The sequence below is a fragment of the Cyanistes caeruleus genome, chromosome Z (genome assembly GCF_971803275.1).
Source record: "Cyanistes caeruleus chromosome Z, bCyaCae1.hap1.1, whole genome shotgun sequence".
Lineage (NCBI taxonomy): Eukaryota > Metazoa > Chordata > Aves > Passeriformes > Paridae > Cyanistes > Cyanistes caeruleus.
Window position 1 is genome coordinate 73,489,025 of NC_141732.1, and position 20,139 is coordinate 73,509,163.

General features: G+C 41.0%; 1 protein-coding gene across 10 annotated transcripts in view; it reads left to right on the top strand.

Annotated features, from left to right (window-relative positions):
* The window catches only part of KIF24 (kinesin family member 24), a 26,724-nt gene extending 7,798 nt beyond the window's left edge, over positions 1 to 18,926 (top strand). For 5 of the 10 annotated variants that reach the window (XM_086869464.1, XM_086869466.1, XM_086869463.1 and 2 more), the window contains 11 exons: positions 1,836 to 2,025; positions 3,290 to 3,387; positions 4,635 to 4,850; positions 5,984 to 6,071; positions 7,997 to 8,118; positions 9,621 to 9,726; positions 11,335 to 11,406; positions 12,053 to 12,162; positions 13,100 to 15,466; positions 16,386 to 16,479; positions 18,605 to 18,926. In XM_086869464.1, coding sequence (XP_086725590.1) covers positions 1,836 to 2,025; positions 3,290 to 3,387; positions 4,635 to 4,850; positions 5,984 to 6,071; positions 7,997 to 8,118; positions 9,621 to 9,726; positions 11,335 to 11,406; positions 12,053 to 12,162; positions 13,100 to 15,466; positions 16,386 to 16,479; positions 18,605 to 18,739 — 3,598 coding nt within the window. In that variant the 3' untranslated portion in view covers positions 18,740 to 18,926. Of the gene's footprint in view, positions 1 to 1,835; positions 2,026 to 3,289; positions 3,388 to 4,634; positions 4,851 to 5,983; positions 6,072 to 7,996; positions 8,119 to 9,620; positions 9,727 to 11,334; positions 11,407 to 12,052; positions 12,163 to 13,099; positions 15,467 to 16,385; positions 16,480 to 17,814 lie in introns of all 10 variants that reach the window. The other 5 variants (XM_086869461.1, XM_023943971.2, XM_023943970.2 and 2 more) reach the window with 1 other exon arrangement.
* Positions 18,927 to 20,139: the final 1,213 nt, after the last annotated feature.

The following is a 20,139-nucleotide window of genomic DNA, read 5'->3' on the forward strand; positions in this document are numbered from 1 at the left end:
CCCATGTTACCTTGTGATTTGACTACGGTGAAGGCTTATCTAGTCTCATCTGTGAGAAATATTGGAAAAAAAAAAAACCCCATGATTTCAGATAGCAGAAAGACAAAGAACTCTTTTAATATGTTCAAATTTATTTTGAACTTTCCCAATGCAAATAACTTGATTTTGCAAAGACATAGTTGTTTTTCTGACCTATTATTTAGTCAGATTTCTGGTGATCTATTATGACTTTTGTTTGGTTTTTTTTCCCCAGTAATGAAAAATTATTTTATTATGAAATACAATTTATCTTTTAAAAGAGTTAGTAAGAAATATGAACTTCACCTTTGGCAAATAGAATTAACATACATTCTATTCCCTTACAGAATATACACAACAAAATGTGCCTCTGTACGAGAGAGAATTTATTCCTTTTTTTCTCATTAACAGTCTCCAAATTTTCAGTTTTTATTTTCTACAAATATTGCAATCCTTTCTACTTCAAGCTCTTAGAGCACAACAGACTTTTGCTGCAGGTCACCAATTACTCCCTCTGGCATGAGAATTAAACTTCAGAGCCTCTGATCATTTGTTGGACAACATTTGGTGCCTAGTGATATGCATAAGCTTACACCAGCTTATGAAGCATCTTATTTCAAGTGTCATTGCCTTTCTTTTCCAACGAAAGAATTTTCCATCTAACTGCAGGGCCTGATCCTGGACTGCACAGGAAAGCTGTACTAAAATTAAAGGGACTCTAGTGACAAGTAAAGATTGCTTGTGTGTTGCATCTTGAGATTTAAATCTGCAGTTTATGTGCTTCTGGGGAATCATGGAACACAACAGCAATGATACCACAAGCCTGTGGATGTTAATGAGATGTTGAGTTACTCCTGGGTTACACTTTGTTACACAGCTGGTATATATGAGTTTTCAGTTGCTATGCTGAGATTTTGGTATCTGGACAGTGTGGCAGAAACAGCTTTTGGGCAAGTTGGGGCTTGCTTATTCAAAATGCAAATCCAGTCTGAAAATTGTTACTGATTTGGCTGAAAACAGCTTGAAGAAGGGAGAGATGTAATGAATGCATTTTGGTTAATTTAAGCCTATTCTATTCACAAAATGCTGTACACAGCAGGTTAATCAATGCAACATGAAATTACCTCCGTGACATTCTGAGGTGTCTGGAAGGGGATTAAAGTAAAAATGCTGAAACATAAGATCACAGCTTTGTTTATGGTCTGAAACCACATAACCTTTTTATGAAAAAAGACCAAAGGGGAGACAAGGATAAGATCAATATATTAATTAGTTATTTTGAACTGAACAGGAACATGGTGATACTATCTCATTTGCCAGTTAGAGTCATTTACTTATAACCAGTTAGACAGTCTATAATGCTAAGAATAAAGTCCAGCATGAGAGGAAAATCAACTAAGTATTGTACCTTTCCCTTTTCAAGATCTATTTGTACTTCTGTTGTACATGATTAAGTGACTAATCATGAGTGCAAATAATTTCAGCAAGATTAAATTTCATTACATTAATTTGGATATTATTCCAGCTTCCATCTCATGTTTGTGTAGAACTGAAAATATGTCAATCCAGCAACAAGTTCTGGAGTGTAGCTGTACAAACACAGCCATTCTTTTAGCAGAAGTGTATAGGAAGCCTCAATCTGCTTAGGAAAAAGCATCAGAAAAATGCAAAATGCACCATATTAAAATGAGGTGTTATGGAGTTTTTTGATAGACATTAATGACAGAAACATTCTCTGATAAAAGTAACACATTCAGGCATATTCTAGATTCTGTTGTAACCTGATTTTAAAATCTGTTCCTCCACTATTGTTGTAGATCCAATACTGTGGACAAAGAGACTCCATGGACAGAGAGTGAAAAAATCAGAGTATGTGTCCGAAAACGTCCTCTCTGCCTGAAGGAGGAGAAACGTGGGGAGATTAATATCATCACAGTGAAAGATGAAGAAACCCTACTTCTCCATGAGAAGAAGGAGGCAGTTGATCTTACACAATACATTTTACAGGTAATGTCTTCCATTGAAGGTTGTGCTTACGGGCCCGTCACTTGCATGGAAGGGTAAAGCTTATTTTGCTTAGAGTTTCCATGAGGGAAAACAGAAAAGGACTGTTAGTATTTCTTACACGGAAATAGATGGTGGGCTTTTCTTTTAGCTCAGAGTTGTCTATATTTGTGTTGCTTCTGATTTATGCCAGACTGTGCCAGTAAACCTGAGCCCAGAATTTTAAGCTCTTGAAGTATGTCTCTTGCAGCTTTCTTTGTATGTGGCAAAATAAACCCTCTGCTGCATGCCATTGCTGCAGGAGAAATGCCTGCTGATGGCTTTCCAGGGTACTTCAGTGAGGAGTTCCCTTTCCACTGTTTCAGCACAGTAGGTCTGTTTCAATGAATCACATACACCCTCATATCCTCCCTTCCTTTTTTCTCAAATGCTTTTGAAAATTAAGTTCCCTTTTGGTCTTTGTCTCTTAATCCCAAATACTTCATGCTGTCATAGTTCAAATTCTCACTTGTGACTGACAGCACCAGGAACAGAACTGATTTGTAGAGGCAGCAAGCCATTCTCGCTTTCCTGAGTGTTATTTTTACAATCTGGGCCCTAGGAACAACTGTTTGTGGAGTGTCTGGTAAGATTTCAGTTTGGATTTCTCTCAGGCCCAGTTCATGTGCCACCTTTTAGAGTGGGACGTGTGCTGCATCATTTCCACAGACCCTGCTTCTTTGAGTCTGATCTGGAGTGTGGGAAGCTTTGCTTTTCTTGCCCCCTTCTGACTGAGTTCAGACAATCTAGCTTTGCTTAGGAACAGCTTTTTTCTTCTCTGGCACAAAACTTTTTAAGAACAGAGGCAATTAATCACAACTTAGTCACAAGTGAGAACTAATTTTGAGAGAGTCAAGAGTTGACTCTCAGTTCTTTTTACTGTTACAGTCTGACAGTACATCTGTAGGCTGATTCATTTAATGAATAGGTTTTCTTTAATTAGCTTTTTTTTGGTCTTGTTTAAAGGTTCTGGTATGTTATGCTTCAGAATTATGGGAAATCAAGGAATTTTTGTTTTGGTTTTTTTTTTCCCTGCTCTGAATCTCCTGATTGGTGTGTTCCTACATGGGTTGTGCTGCGTATTAAGTGTGCTAGATCACTCTTTACCTAATCCAAAGCCATATGAAGTCACTGGAAAGACTTCTGGTACTTCATTTTACCTTTGAATAGAATTGGAGGGGAAGTGAAACATATTCATTCTTATGTAAAGATTATCTTTGTTTTGCAGCATGTTTTTTATTTTGATGAAGTCTTCGCGGAGTCATGTAGCAATCACGATGTGTATATGAAGACAGCTTATCCACTCATTCAGCATATTTTTAATGGGTAGGGCATCAGTGCTTACATTTGTTATTTTTTGTCTAGCTGTTTTCCAATTTTACGTGTTGCCTGAATTTTCCTTTATGCTTTTCATCTTTTGAAATGTATCTTCATTTCATGTTTGCCGCATACCTTCCCCCTTTCAGAATATCTTTGCAATTTGGACAAAAATAAATCAGGGTAAACTTTATTCACATTTGGTGAGAAATCTCAGTTACAGAAGAAGGTTAAATTGAACCTCAGATGCAACAAAGAGACAACATGGTCAATCTAGAATAAAAAAATGCATCCCAGGATTTCTGAACTCTCATCTTCACTAAAAAAGGTTCCTGTGTGGCAGAGCACAGTCATCTGTAAAGAGAGAGTGTTACCTCTTTCCTGACACTATTGACAGATATTTTTGCATGTAGTTGTACAATTCATAAGGTAATAGAAATTATGAATAACCTTGTGATTTATTTTTATTGATTTATATTTGCTTAGAGGTTTAATCATAATTACATACTTCCTGATTAATGGAAAATTGATAGTGGCTTTACATGAGACATCTTATTTCTATGCAAGGTTATATATATATGTTGAATATATACTTGTATATTATTACTTTTTCTTTTAATCTTTGAAGGGAAAGATTACATATTCATGCTGAAAATTAACAAAATTTAACAAATTCTGTTACTGAAAATCTCCAAGTGTCATAAACAGAGTATCATGCTCTTGAGAAAAGGAAAGTGAAAACGGAGAATAAGGCTTGTCCCTTGCTGTGTAATAGTCACTAAAGCCACAATTCACATTACAGCTAATCCAGTAATGCCACCAGAAGAGATTATGCTGGTTTTTTCCCAGCTTTCTCCTTACTTTTCCATCCCTCCTGCTGGCATTCATTTAATCTAACACCATAGTGAGGCCAATCTGCAATCTAAATTGGCAAGAAATTGTTCATTGTGGTTACTGCAGCCCTATATTTTTACCCATTCCTCTGCCAGGAGTACTGAGCCAGGTACAAAGTCCTTTTTTTAAGGAGGGCAGGGAAAGGAAAAGAAAGGAAGAGAGCCAGCACCTTGTACCACATCAGATCTCCATAGGGTATACTTGGAAATCATTGTTAAGCATTCTTCAGTTTCCTAGAGACAGTAGCAGGTCAAACGTCATTACTAAGGGGCCACTATAGATAGATACCAGCATTGCAGAATATTATTTAATAGATATGAATGAATCAGATGTGGCACTAAACATATACCCTGTCTCCACAGAGGCAATGCAACTTGCTTTGCATATGGACAGACTGGTGCTGGTAAGACTTACACCATGATGGGGAATCACCGGAACCCAGGACTCTACGCCCTGGCTGCCAGGGACATCTTTAAGTACCTGGAAGCATCACCATCCAAGAAAGATCTTAGTGTTTTGGTCAGTTTTTATGAGATCTACTGCGGACAGCTTTATGACCTGCTAAATGGAAGGCAAAGGTATTTAAATAAAAGCATGATTTACTGTAAGCCTATGGTTGTGAATCAGTTGGTTACTGTTTGGAAATCATTTACTGTTTTCATGTGATTACATTTAACATACTAGCATTTATATCAAATGTTATGTATTTAATTAGGGTTGTTTGAAGGAATTACTTAGGGAGGAATGCAAGGTCTGACAAAAGACATTGTGACATTGGTAGGGAATCCTGGTTTATTGTTTGGGGGAAAAATAAGGACTTAGGTTTGAGTTATAAGCTCAGGCTCTTGCTTACACTGTAGTAAGATAAAAGCTGAACATCCATAGGTAGAGAAACAAGCTTCTTGTGGCCAGAAGTTCCTGTCTTAGAATCACAGAATATTTTGAGAAGGAACCTTAAAGATCATCTTGTCCTACCCTTTCTGCCCTGAGTAGGGACAACTTCCACTAGACCAGGTTGCTCAGAGCCCCATGCAACCTGGCCTTGAACGTTTTCAGGCATGGGACATCCACAACTTCTTTGGACACCTCTCATGTGTCAGCCATTGTGTCTTTCCCTGGTCAAGCATAAACTCTGGCTGTCCCTCCTGCTGTGCCAGTGGGGATTTGACTCTTGCCAATCTCTGAAGATCCTGTTGATCTCCTACATGCTTGACTCTGCAGAGCCTGCTCACCTTCTCCCTGGGCACCTTTGCCTGGCAGCCCAGTGACTCAGTCCAGCAAGCCTCTGGAGGCAATGCTGAAATATGACTCTAAGGCTGTAGGAGCTGCTTTAAAAACCTGTGCAAAAAATCCTTAGAATATGAGAAGAGCAAAATTTACAGTCTGATGAGGACTTAGAGGAGCCTGAGATGTACTTTAAAGAGAGACAGGAACTCTAAAATGTAAACGTGGTAATTTATTTCCCTGCTTTATTATATTCTTGAACTAGAAGAAATGCACTGGTAATGTCTCTTTAGAAGTGAAATGTCAGTGGTACTTGTAAATGAGGTACCTTTTCACCTCTGAAAATAAATTAATGATATCAGGACCTCTTCCCTGTCATTAGCCTTGATTGCTTTTTCTCAGTGTCGAGGCACAGAGACCACATGTGGTGAATGTGTTTTCACTGCTGCTTTTTGAGATTTCATACATCTCTGTGCTCTTTTTTCAGACTTTTTGCAAGAGAAGATGGCAAGCACGTTGTTCAGATAGTTGGACTTCGGGAGGTTCAGGTGGATTCTGTAGATAAGCTGTTGGAGGTAATGTTTGGGATTCATTCTTTGTCTTCTGCAGCCCGATTTGCTGATCTGTGAGGTGTGTCACTTACAGACATTATTTACTGTGTAGCACGAGTGTATGTTCCTGTTTAAGGTCAGTAAGTTCCTGTTTAAGTGGCAACCCCAGGGAGCTCTATTAAAAGTGCCTTTTTTTCATTAAGCCGTTTCTTGTGTTAGCCATATATCAAGCAGTTGATTCACAGCTGTCACTTCTGCTGCCATTCCTTAGGGAAAGATTCCAGAAGTTAAATAGTGTCCCAGTAAGGGACCTTGAAAGTTGGGTATGTATTTTCTCCTGGTGTCATATCTTGAAGTTCAATGAACTTGGATTTTTGTATATAAAAGATACATGGTTATGGCACAGAATATATAAATTTGGAAACTATTAGAAACAGAAATTAGAAAATACTTAAGACTGAGATATTTGTCTGAAATAGGATTAAAATACTGCTTATGTGTGTGCATGATAACAGGCAAGTAAAATTAAGATCTTTAAATAGTAGCTGACATTCACCATGAACAAGGCTTCAGTTTTCCTTTCCTACCTGGCTGAGCCCTGAAAGGGCACTGCCAAATTTTCTGTGTTGTGCTGCAACAAGCAAGCTGATTAAATCTATTTTCTATTTAGCCTGATTTTGCATAGTTCAATTCATTTTTTGGTAAGGAAGTGTGAATTAGAAGTGCCTGATATTGTAAATGACTTATTAAAATTGTCATAGTATTGTCCACTGACATTGCACTTAATTTACTTGTTCATCTTTCCATTAACTCCAAGCTTCAGGACAAGCTGGTGATGCTTCTGAAAGTTAGACTGAAAATTTACTGTATGGTTGATTTACAATTCCTTGGTATTATCACATTCCACACACAGAAGAGCTATTAAATTACTTAATTCTTACAGATGTCTTGGGGGGGAAAAATTAGATAGTTCACAGGCCCATTTGAACACAGAAATGTTACTGGCTTGACTCAGAACTTCTGAGTATTCTGGAACAGATGTGGAAAGAGCTTTGAACACATTCCTGATTATTCACTACTCATTGATGTCGGCTTTGATTCAGAAATTATCTGCACTTAGCACTGATATAAAGCTTGGAAGCTGCAGTGGTTGGTTATGTTGCTCATTGAGCACTGGCCACTGAAAAGCACGAATAATTCACATCTATCAGCTGAGAATGTATTGATTTTGCTAGGCAACATTTTAATTTGTTCTTGCAACACAGGAAATTAGTGACTGTACTATGAATGTCCTGCTGCAGTCAATGCTAGACTTTCTGCAACAGTCCTTTAAAGTTTTCAAAAAAGAATTATCCAGATTTGTGTCTTGAAGGAGCCTTTGTCCTACTGCCTTGCCTTCCTCCCTTGTATTATTATTTTATTGTTGTGCTGAGTATAATTGATCTTTTAGCTTTGTTCCTTACTTTGGCATTATGTTTTGTTTTGTTTTTCTTTTGTTTTGGAAATTTAGAGAGGTCTTGGCAGTTCGTGATTTTTTGTTTGACTTTCTGCATAACTGTACTCACCTACAAGAGAAACAGAAATTTTAAAAGAACTCCAAGAATAGTCAGTCTCTTGAGTCTTTTAGTACTAGAAATGTATGCCAGCAATATAATAAAGAATTTAATTTTATAATTTGAATATTTTGCAAAAATGAGTGAGGGTGCAATGCAACGGATTCTTAATTGCAGTGTGCTCTTTAAGTTCTTTGTGTCACTACAAGCAAGTCCATGCACAAAGCTCTGACAGAAATATTGTAAGGGATCCAGTCTCTACTGCCTTGCACCAAATTTTAAGGCTGGAATGAACCATTTGTCACAATGTTTCCTCATCTTAGGAGGACAAGATCTCTTTCTGAGATTGTGATTTTATTTACAATTCACTTGGATTATGTCCCCCTTATTTTGCAGGTGATTTTGAAGGGGGGAAAAGAACGTAGCACTGGAGCTACTGGAGTTAACTCAGATTCCTCTCGGTCTCATGCTATCATCCAAATTCAAATTAAAGACACAGCCAACAGGGCATCTGGAAGGTAAGACCAGAAGCAGAAGTGCTCAGTGCTGATGTCAAACCCAGGCACATCCAAGAGACAAAGAGGAGGTGTTAGTGCACAAGTGTGAGTTAAATTAGAAGATAGGGTTAAAAGGGACTTGAGAAGTTCCACAGGCCTGTCTCTTTTTCCAAGGAGAATGTTTTAGTTACATCTGTGAGAGCTTTGTCAAATTCATTTGTACAAATTTTCAGTGAAGGAGTTTGACAATAAAATCCATCCCCTCATCTTCAGTGTTTAATTTGGCTAAATTAGATGCCTGCAGTGGACATACCCACATGTGAACTCATCACCTTTGAAGTCAGTAGAATGAAATTGTCACTCTGGGATCTCTGCAGTGTGACCTAAATTAGGTCAGATGCATTTACCCCTCAAAGCATTTCTGTCCTGTAATTGACTACAAAGTGAGTGTGGGCTGACTAGCCCAGGTGGAGATAATTCCATGACAGATGTTTTGCCTTTGGCCAGAAGAATCAGAGTACCTCACATAAACCTCCCTGATAATTTGAGTGACTCTGATGCTATCTGCAGCAGACAGAAAGAGCAGTTTACTTATTCTTATGGCATCCACTTTATGTATTCAAAAACTAATTGTGCCTCCTCTCAGTCATCTTTTCTCCAGACTAAACCTCAAGAAATAGATCTGAGGAAGAAAGTCTGTGCATCTGCATTACTGCCAAGTGTCACAAAATCCTGCTGACACAATCTTCCATTAGCTGCCACACAGTCTTCTTGCCCAGGATCTAATTTTGAGCACAAGGCAAAATGGGGGAGCCACAAACACTGAAGAGAGGAGAAGACAGAACAGGCAGGCTTAGAAATAAAAGTATAGAGGTTATGTAGGTGTGGCATCTGGACTGGGGGCAGTTTGTGTGTCTGAAAAGCAGGTGGAGCTGATGTGAGGAAAGAGTGCCAAGATGTGCCAATAAAAGAAGTCAGGGCCATTGCAAAAAAAGAGGAAGGACCAAGACAAAGATACAGTGCAACAGTCAGTACAGCAGCTGGCACCCAGAGCTAGAGACTGTGAAAGGGAGTAATGGAGTTTTGTAGAAAAAAATGACAGGCATCACTGAAAGCTCAGTGTATTAATTGCTACACTGGAAGTTTCTGTTCCTATTGTCTGAAATTCCCATTTGACATGGCAGTTGTCTGTCTTACATGGAAGGAGAAATCAAGAACATTTCTTTTAACTGTTTTCTTAGGAAACTACAAACACAGTGATTATCTGGACAGATGAATGTGTTGCACTGTCATCACATATAACTACACTTTCTATTATTTAATATTAAGATCCTCTGACACTGTTCCTGATGCTGTGCTTATTTTGGTATCTCAGATATTTCCAGTGAATGTTTCTTGTTGTTCAAAAGTAGTCATTTCTAATCACTCTTCTGATGCCATGTGTTGTAGCCTGCTGGTTTAATAAAGAAAAAAAGAAGAGGAAAAAAAGCCCTTAAGATAAATGCAACTTTGTTTTTTCCCAGGATATCATTCATTGACTTGGCTGGCAGTGAAAGGGCAGCAGATGCCAAAGATACGGATCGACAAACAAAAATGGAAGGAGCAGAAATAAACCAAAGTCTTTTAGCAGTAAGCTACTATTATGTCTGGGGAAGGTTTTGCTTTTAATTACTAGCATGTTTTTTAGAATGAAAGTGAACCACAGAATAATGTATGTATGTATTCCATGGAGAGGAAAAAATAACCAAGGTACTAAGCGTGTTCAGTTTAATTTATCTCATGACTGAAAAACAATTTAAGAAGGAAGAGTTATCCTTATGAAAATTTTGTATTTTTAATCCATTCTTACTGCAATACAGGTAAACATAGCATGGAGAATGTTAGGTGTAGTGTAATAAGTGTCCCATACTTTGTATAGAAGATTTTGTCCCTTTTAAAGAATACTAGCTTGGAATTGCCTTGTTTGTTTAATAAGAGCACATCTGTTTCTGCCAGTTATTTTTGCCACTTAAACTCAGGCTTCTCTTTCAAATCAGGAATAAAAGACTTAAGAGCATAAAAACTAGCAATTTATTTGTGGGGAGGAAGGAACAGGAAGAAATGCACTCGTAAGGCAAACTGTTTTAAAAAGCGTCCACAGTCAGGCAAAGAGGAAAAAAGGAGCAGAAAAATGCCATCTAAGATAAAGCAGAAGTGCCTGTAAGTGCTGCAGAAAGCTTTGCACCTTCTTTAATGCAGACAGTTGAAGCTCAGTGGTGACTGGGGGCTTCTCCCAGTGAGGCTGAAGGTGATACATGTTCCTGAGTATGAGGCAGGAGTACAGAAGTCAGTGCACACAACTGTACCTCTTAGTGTGCTGTAAACAGGAGGTGGCTTACTCTGCTTTGGGAATGTAGATGCTCCTTTGCACAGAGGCTTTTCCTGCACTGGAATATTAGTGTTTGTGCTGGGAGGTAGCCTGTGAGGTGGATATGTTTCTGTACTTCATGCTTTCTTGAGTACTTGCTGGTTAATAACTGAGTGTCACAGGGAGTTGGGACCTGAATAGAAAAAAGTCTGATCTTGAAGGTCTTCTCCAGCCTGAACAATTTTCTGGTTCCTGAGTGTAAGCCCATGAAACTCTTTTAAAAGAAACTGTAAAATTGGAGTGTGTACATTTTTGGTATTGTGTGAAACTAAGAAGATACCTGGACACTCTACAAGTAGTGATTGAATTAAATATAACTATAAGAGCCTGACTAAAGAATTACAGTTTGATCTTTTACTTGTTACTGGTGCAGTTTTTAATAAAGTGCTGTTAAAGTGATAAATAAGTATAATTTTCAGTGGGAGTTTGTAGAAGGTAGAAAGGCTGTAAATGCTTGATGGCAGTATCACCATGACAATCCTGTAATCAGCTATCTCCAGAAGTAAGGAAATAAGAGATGTAGCTCAAAGAGCTCTGTCCTTTGAGTACAACTGCCCTGCAAACTGCAGCATAATCTAGCCTACACTCAGTCTGGCTTCAGACTAGCTAGATGTGGTGAAGGCAGCAGCTCTGTGGAGTTCTGTATTTGCTAAATGCATTTGGTGAAGCCCACAGAGCCATCAGGCAGGGCAGAAATTGACCTTGCAAGGGACAACACATTGTGGGAGTCAAAGGTGATACAGGACCTGGGTAGGTTTGGTTTGATGTGGTTAAGTTCCTTGCCAGTGCATGATTGATCTATTTTTCCCTTCTATTCTTTCTTTTGCTAGTTAAAGGAATGCATTCGGGCGCTGGATCAGGAACAAATGCATACTCCTTTCCGGCAAAGCAAATTAACTCAGGTAAAATGAGCAGAAAAGCAAGAGGAGAGGTTTCTCTGCTGAGGACAGAAATAAGCAAAAAAGCAAATAAATAAATAAATAGATGGCATAGTTCAGTAACTGCTTCCTCTCTTGGGGAAGAGAGAAAAGCATAGCTTCTGTAAATTTTAATTTTAAAGGTAATCACAGAATGAATGCCAACTGTAAATTTCCTCCAGCCAGCAGTGGGGATTGGCATGGAAAAAAAAAAAGAAACAAGCCAAAAGCTAAAACCAAACAAAACCCAAACACCACCTTCCAGACTCATACAGAGTTACCATCCATCTCCCCCCCAGTCTGAAATCTTCTGTTCAGTTACTGTCCTGGGACCTTTAATCAATATTTCTCAACTTCAGCTGTAACATCAGCTTTATTCCTCAAACCATATTGGCACCCTTGAGGCATCTGGAACAAGGGCTTGTTTAAAGTCCTAATTAATACTTGTATTCATTTTAAACCGTAGACAAATAAAAGCAAGAAAAACTGGGACAAGAGGACTACATTTATTAAAAAAAAACCCAAAAAACAGTACCTCATGTTAAATTTCTTTTGTAGATGTTGTTAATGTACAGGATGTGCAAAGGACATGAACTGATAAGAACCCAATTTTTTTTCCTTTGAACCCTAGGTGCTAAAGGACTCTTTCATTGGCAATTCCAAGACGTGTATGATAGCAAATGTTTCACCGAGCCACACAGCTACAGAGCACACCCTGAACACTCTGCGGTATGCTGACAGGTAGGATGTGAAACTCAGTCTTGCCAGGGTGAAAATCACAAAGTAAAAAGTAATGTGTGATGTTTGGGCACTACATTTTATTTTAGTTGTATTGAAAATGTTGATTTAAGCAAGAAATAGAATCTTTACAAAGCTAATAAAATTGTTACCTATTCCAACTGTTATATTTTGTCTTAAAATTTTTTGGGTCTTGTAAGTACTTTCTGATGACTGCTTTCAGCGATGAAAATATCACTGTGTGCCCTGTAACTGCAGGGTTACTGACCTTGGCATTCAAAAGTTTTGGTTTAGTTTTGTATTATGATTCTACTTAGAATGTGTGCAAGTCCTTCACACTCCCTCCTACACAGAAGGAAGTAAATTACAGGCTGTGCAATGCTGGTCTTAAAAGACCATGAGGGGCAAGAGGAGCAGAGGGAACAGCTGAGGGTCAGGATGGTAGGGAAAGGGTGATATCAGTTAATCAGCTCTTCACAGTTGCACTTCTGAGTCTGATCCAGGAGCAGTGCAGTCCAGCCCACGTCACCTGCTGTGCTAGCAGCCACCTGAGCTAAAAATCCCCTCTTCAGCTACTCCAAAAGTCCTACTTGGAGCCTTGTGGGACTCTGATGTGCTGTGGAGAATACCAGCTTGTTCTGCTGCATTATTATGTGTGGAAATACCACCCCCTTGCATTGAAACTGAGGCCATTTCCACTCACTTGACCTGTTATGCACTGATCAAGGAAGCACCTAGAAAGACTGCCATAGATTTGTCCAAAAGTCCTGGCATTTTGTCAGAGGAGTTTTGATTTATCTGTGAAGATCAGAGGGAGAAGACAAACCGTGATGTTGAATTCAATATTTAGTCTTAGTATGTGAAAGCATTGATTTGTTCTGAAGATGCTGTTATTTATCTGAAAGCATGACATCTTCTAAATCCAGCCTCTTTTTTACAGGGTCAAAGAGCTGAAGAAAGGGATTAGATGTCCTACCCCTCTCACGAAAAGGCGTCGCAAAGCTGGAAATTTATCTCCAAAACATGTCCAAAGCACCCTATCTTTGCCACCTGGGGAAAAGAGCTCTCCAAAGAAGGTGAAGCTAGGCCTACAGCATCCCTCAAGTGCTACAAAACCAAAGGCATATCCGGAAGCACTCCAGCCACTTGATGTCCCCCTTACCTCTACCCCCAAGGGAATTGGTAAAGAACATGCCTACAAAGGAAATACTAGCACTCCCTGCTTCCACCACACCACCCCAGTGAAGGGAATCTTGCGGATAACAAATCCCCTGAAGAAGAAAAATGATGATCTATCCCCCAACACTGAAAAGACCGCCTTGGTGAATGATTTCATTGCCACAGCAGAAACAAAAGAGAGTGGCCAGCAAGACAAGTATGTGCAAAACACAACACCTGTTCAGTGCCTGAAAGTCCAGACAGTGCAACCTGTTCAGAAACAGCTTGTTCCTAGAGATGATAATGCCTTTGGAGACGGAAATCTGCCCTCCGACAGTGAACAGGAATGGGAAAACACTTGCACTAAAGAGTCTGTTGAGCCTTGGACATACCTGCCTCCGTTTCAGAAGGAAAGGGAAGAGCATTTACGTCTTTATCACCAACAGTTTCAGCAGCCCCCTATTCTAATGCAAAAATTGAACTATCAACCCCTTGAGAGGTTTTTAATGCAGTACAAGCCTGAGGAGATTCAAGTGAAGCAGGAGCTGAGCCTTACTCCGACTGGACTGCAGAGCAAAGAGGGGATGCAGCTGGAAGATCTGGATGACAGTGATTTCAGTGAAGATTCTTTCTCACCTATCTGTAATCAAAAGAGTGTGGAAAGAAGAAATACCAGCAAATGCAGTCAACATTCATTTTTCCTTCATGAAAGAGAACACGTAACTGAAGAAGAGCAAAAAGGCCAAAAGCGACAGGATTTATTTTTTAAATATGCAATACCCATGCAAGATCATGGATTAGATGACAGCTGGGATTGTAGTGAGGGTAGCCCAAAGGCAGAAGAATCCATTAAAAATGCAGACTGCAGCAATAGTTCTGCAGACTGGAGCTATGACTTAGCTGTTGAATCCTCTCCAAGCAATACTGCAGAAAAACCTTACTGCCTGCAGGAAGATCCTGGTTGCAGCTGGAGAAATGGCAAGGATTTCCTAGCTGATCACAAAGAGTACAAGTCCAAACACAGATGTCTTGTTTACTCCAGTGAGGCCACCTTAACTCCAGCAAAGGATGCTTCAAGCCCATATATATCTCCTGTGTCGAAATCAGGAACTCCAGAGTGCAAAGAGATTGATCTCCAGCATAAGGAGAAGGAAGAATCCACTTTGGATAAAAAGGCTGCCTTTGCAGGAGGTGTAAAATTGAAAGCTCAAAATAATGGAGTTAGCCACTGTGTTTCTTCCAGCTGTTCCTCAGAATTCACCTCTGAGCTCATGACCCCTCCCCTCATGTCCCCTCTCGATGGTGAGGACACAGCTGAAACAGAGGAAGTGTCTTCCAGCCAAAAGGAGCCCCACTCTGAGAAGCAGATGCTGGACAGTGACATCCAGAGCAGGTTTGAGGACGAGAGCTGGCAGTGCACCAGGAGCAGATCTCTGACTGACAGCATGCTGGAGCTGGGGGAGCAGAGCCGCCTTGGGGGAAGGCTCTGTGCCCTACTGGCATCTCCTCAAGCCAAGCACAAGCAGCTCCCACCCACCTGCGGCCGTGTGAAGCCGTGCTGCTGCCACCTGGGATTGTATTCATCCAAGCAGGGAGTCCGGCGCAATTTGTTTGTTGGATGTGACCCGACAGAATCATCCACAGCTGGATCCACGGTCCCCAGGCCAGAGAGAGAGGGTGGGGGACTTTGCAGTGAAACCCCCTGCAAAGATCACTTGGGAGGCAGACGTGGTGCTGATGTTAATCAGCATAACAATGCTGGTAATTCAGGGAAGTCTAACTCAAGTCAAGAGGCCCACGATGAGGAAATAAACGCTGAAATACCTGAAAATAGCTATGCAGCCCAGTCCCCCTATCAGGAGAGCAGCTTGCTGCTGCAGCCCAAGCCAGGACTGAGGGATGAGAACCTCACCCATTCTGAAGACCCTGCCAAGTCATCGTTCGGAAATGAGGAAACAGGGTTGCTAAAAACCAAGTTAAAGCAGAGTATTTTTACACAAGAGACTTTTGCTGCAGATGCAGGATTTGCAACCAAAGATAATAAGCCAATAGCAAATGCAAAGTGTCCCCCACACATGTCCAGCAGCAGCTCTCCAAGTGCTGTATCAGAGATGAGGAAATGGCAGAGGGAAGCCCTAGAAAAGGCACAGTAAGTCTTGCTCATTGTGAAGTTTGTAATAAAGCTTAGACATTCTGGACATGTGATACATTTGCCTTTATTTGTATATGATATGTAAATATGTATGAAAAAACCAATGGTTAATCATTCTATTAAATAATTGTAGGATTATTCATAATTTATAGTAATTATCTTAAAAATATATGGTTGCTTGTTATTTAGAGATATTTAAAAATCCTACAGGAAGCAGATTATGCTATTAGAGGTTCTAAGATAATGCTAGAGGAATAAATATTATAATATAAACTGCAGTTCACAGTAATTAATTGGCTTACCATAAGCTGTAAAGTACCTAAAATACATCAAAACCTTCCATGAAGAAACAGGTTGTAGCTGTTCCATTAATGAAAAGAAGAGCTGCTAGAGCAGCTGTGCAGTCACAGAAGATGTAGATATAAAGCTTCTGAGTACTCTGAGCTTCCACTGTCAGCTCCCAGAGACTGGACTGCATTCCCTTGACTGAAAATACATTGTTGGTCAGTGAGACTTGCTCAGAGGAATCAACAGCAGCACTGCATTCCTACTTGGCCTGGTTCTCACTGAAATTACTTACAGACTCATGGTTATAAGCCACTTCAGCAATTAATTAGATGATTGTTGTGCTCCTTGATTCTCCTACAGTAAAAACCTCTTGTATGCTGCCTGTGCTAAGGAAGTGCTGTGGTCACTCCTCTGTGAGCAGCCCTCAGTCACCCAGTTCATCCTGAAACCCGGATCAGGGCAGTCCAATGCACTTTATGGAGCACTGGTGTGCCCTTCCCGAGTGCCAGGACAGCAAGGCTTCCTCTGGGGTATTCCTCTTTCTTGAAGGTTTTTTGAGGCCAGCTGTGATTACAAGCAGTGATTACACTACAGGCTGTTTAACCAGTGTGTGTTTTTTGTTAATCAGACAGACTGTAATTCGTGCTCATCAGCAGCAGCTGGATGAAATGGCATGCCTGTGCTTCAAAGAGGAGTGCTTGATAAATCAGATGTCAGCAATGGTAAGTATTTCAGATGATGGTTTTGGTGCCCATTGAACATGCATAAATTAATCTTAGAGATTATTAAATTGAATTGGTAATGTGATGTTCCTTGTCAGTTCAACCCCTTTTCCAAGGTCTTAGTCCTGGGAGAGGCCTCTCATTTTCTGTGCCTGTTGTGTCTGCCAGTCTCCACTCTGCCAGGGCCTTGGGGAACAGGAGACGGATGGGCTGGCCCTGAAGCCTTTGTCTCTGATAACAGAGCCTTCCCTTATCTTGCATCACGGGGCAGACTGTACCAGACAGGCCATCTGTCCCTGTGATGTTTTAGTTCTTTCAGGTTGGGATGAGTAAGCTGATACCACACAACAGAGCACACACCTAGGGCAGGACACTGGTGGCATTGGCAGCCACTTCCCTCTGGTGTGCTAACAACCCTGCACTCGCTTACTCCAGTGTTGTGATCACTGTGGCTTGTGCCTTACACACTCTTGGCTTTGGTTACTCAAGTGTTTCTTAGCTTATCTTTGCCTCAGATGGTGTAGCCTAGACCTAAAAACTGGCACCTGCATGGCCTCGCTGCTAGCTAGGCAATCCCAGTTCTCTGTTTCTCCTGCATCCCAACAGATGCATGTCACAGCTATGTGAAAATCCAGACTGAACATTTTCCAGTGAGAACTCCTGCCTTCCCAGTTCCCTCACCTTCTCAGTAAAGCCAAGCTGCATTGCTGCATTGCACTATCAAACCATGTCAATTCCTATCACAGTTCAGATCTGAAGTAGAGGGACTCTTCCCTCAGGGACTTTGGAGTGGGGCTACCATGTGGCTTATTCACTGTGATTTCAAGCTGCATATGCTGTTTTACAGATAAGATACAGTCCACAAAGCAGCATGAGAGACATAAACTGTATTCACTTTATGGCAGACAATGCAGTGAAACAAAGCTATCTTTCATCTTCGTAATTTTTTTTTAATCTTCTGAGATTGTTCTTTGTAAGTCTGTTGGTCGCTGGACGCCAGCTCTCCCCCCAAATTTATTTGCCCCTTGCAGCAAGCAGTTTTTTTCTGGCTATCAGAATTCTGACAAGCTTGCCAGGCCTCCAGCAGTGTGTGAATAACATACCCTGTAGTAGCATGACCTTTTCTGGGTAATGAAATTTGCTTGGGCTTCATGCATTGGCTTCCCTCCTTCCATTTTCAGATGGTTTCAGCTTCTCTAGCCATGAAACTTTGGCCGCAGGAGAAACTCCTGCCAAGAGCAGCCACACACTGAACAAAGCAATATTTAAAGTGCTTAAGAAAAATATGCCACAGCAGCTGGGCTAGTCTTCATCACTGTCCTGATTTCCCTGCAGGACAGAGATACAGTGCAGGAGATACAGCTGGAGTCCTGCCAAATAAGCTTTTGCATGATTGATTTTCATGCACAGCAGCTGAATTTCCCAGCCCTGGAGATGCTGACACCTCCCAGGCACAGACCTGGTGGACAAAGGCACCAAAATACTCTCAGCTGGAGAGCAGAACACTTCCAAGTGCCACCTTATTAATACAAGCCTTACTGGAAAAAGGCTTAAAACTCCATTTCAGTTTTAATCACAGTATGGAAGATAGAGTTCCCTGGGCTGAGGCTGGATACAGTGCTGGTATTGCTCATGGCAGACCTGCAGCCAAGACCTCATGACCTGATGGGATATAAATCCCTTGCATCTCTCAAGATTGATCTGTAGTGGCCTAGCTCACCGTAATTCATAAATCTGAATTTCTGAAATTCATAAATTTCATAATTCATAAATCAAACATGAGAGGTGTCAGGAACAGAGTTCAGTACATGGTAAAACTGGGTGACCAGTCCCAGTACCAAACCTTTGAAAAGCTAACCAGAGCAGAAGAGTGACAACAGCTACTTTATACATTTTTATTTTTAAGCCACTATATGAGCTGTAATGAGATAAAACTACCAGTGAACCTTGGTGTTTAGAGGCACTGACCTTTGCCTGCGAGGGCTGTGACTTTAATAAGGAAATGCTGATTTAATCTACTAGTCTGCAGAATGCTTTTATGTTCTGCTGCAGTGTAAAAAATACGCTGATTTTCTCCAGCCTGCTGATACTGTTCCGTACTGTTTCCTTGTGCCTTCCTCACCAGGATTTTCCGAATTTCATGACCATGCTGGATGAAATCCTGGTGCTGAAGTCAAAGTGTGTCCAAGCAATGCGAGCCCAGCTGCAGCTTTGTTTAGCCTCCACTGACATATCACTTGAAACACCTCCATCAGTTTAGACCTTCTTTGCTTCCACGTGTACTGGAGCACCTACAGGAGACCTCAGCCAGCACTTTGCTACCCTTGGTGCTGTGGTGTGTGGGAGGTAGGGGATAGCTTTTGGTTTGATGTTTGTGATTAGTGTGTGCTTTATATAAGGATGGAGAGAGTTCTGAGTAAATGAGAGATGACTAATTGGCACCATAAGCTGTGTATTTCATTAATACTAGTAAGCCGCGTTCTGAACAGTAACAATTCAGCAGCCTTTAAATGTCTCACCAAGCAAAAAGCAAGTTGTGTTCATGTATCATAGCAGCTCCTCACATGTTAAAGGCAGTTTTGTGTTGCCAAGTAAGGGAAATGACTTTGAAGCCAGATACAGGTCTGAATGAAATGCTCAAAAGCTACCCACAAAAGTCCTTGCAAACAGAAGCCAGGAAAGAGAGAAGGTTGTTACACTAAAGTGACTGGACCCTAAGTATTTGGAAGTCAAGGGAGGGTGTGAAGTGCTTTCAATTTCAGAAGGAAGCCTATTGTTAGTTCTTGTGATGAATCCTCCAGAGCTTCTGAAAGAGGTAGCTTTAAGTTATGGGTAAGAAGTGGTTTAGCAGGGACTTCGTACCAAAGATTCCATCTGGCATGTTAATAAGCACATGGGTTTCATGCTGCTGCTCAGAGGAAGACACCAGCAGCTGTACCTGCTGCACACCACATCTAATGTTCTGACCAGAGCAGAACAGATTTCTCACATGAAAAGGGGGTCTGCTTGGAGGCACTGAGCTTCCAGAAGCTGCTAACAGCACTGTTAGGTGAAACTGGTATTTGAATCAAGAGCTATGGAGCCATCAGCTGGAGCCCTGCAGAAGACCTAGTGCTGCATGCATCACATCTGAACCACAAACCTAGTCCACTTGCTTTGAAGACACAAGTGACCTTGAGACATGCTTGCTGACCATGCACTGTGTGAGCACTCCCACTCCAAAATTAGGGCTGTCACAGCACATCCATCCATCTCTGTGTCTCCTCAGTAATGCCTGTGGTAGCTCATTCAAAGCTTGCTCAGTAGCCAGAAATGCCAAGGGGAATGGAACACTGCTGTCTGACCAGCTGTGGGTTTTGCTGCCTGCCTGCACAGCCTCCCTGAGGAGCCCAGGTTGGGCTGAGCAGCAGGACAATAATTGCAGTGACACTGGGATGCATATTTGGTGCAAACACTCCCAGGAATGTCACCCAGCGTAGGCCTGGGGAACAGAAGCAAATCCCACATCACTGCCCTGACTATTGGGCTGTTTTTAGCAATGGTTAGTCTCCATCTTGCAACTGAAACTGTATTTCTCTGTGGAGCAGAGAGCAGAGCTTCTCTGGGGTCTGAGGTTATGGCTCTTGAAACGGTTCCTGTGTCCTGGTCACAGGCCAGCAG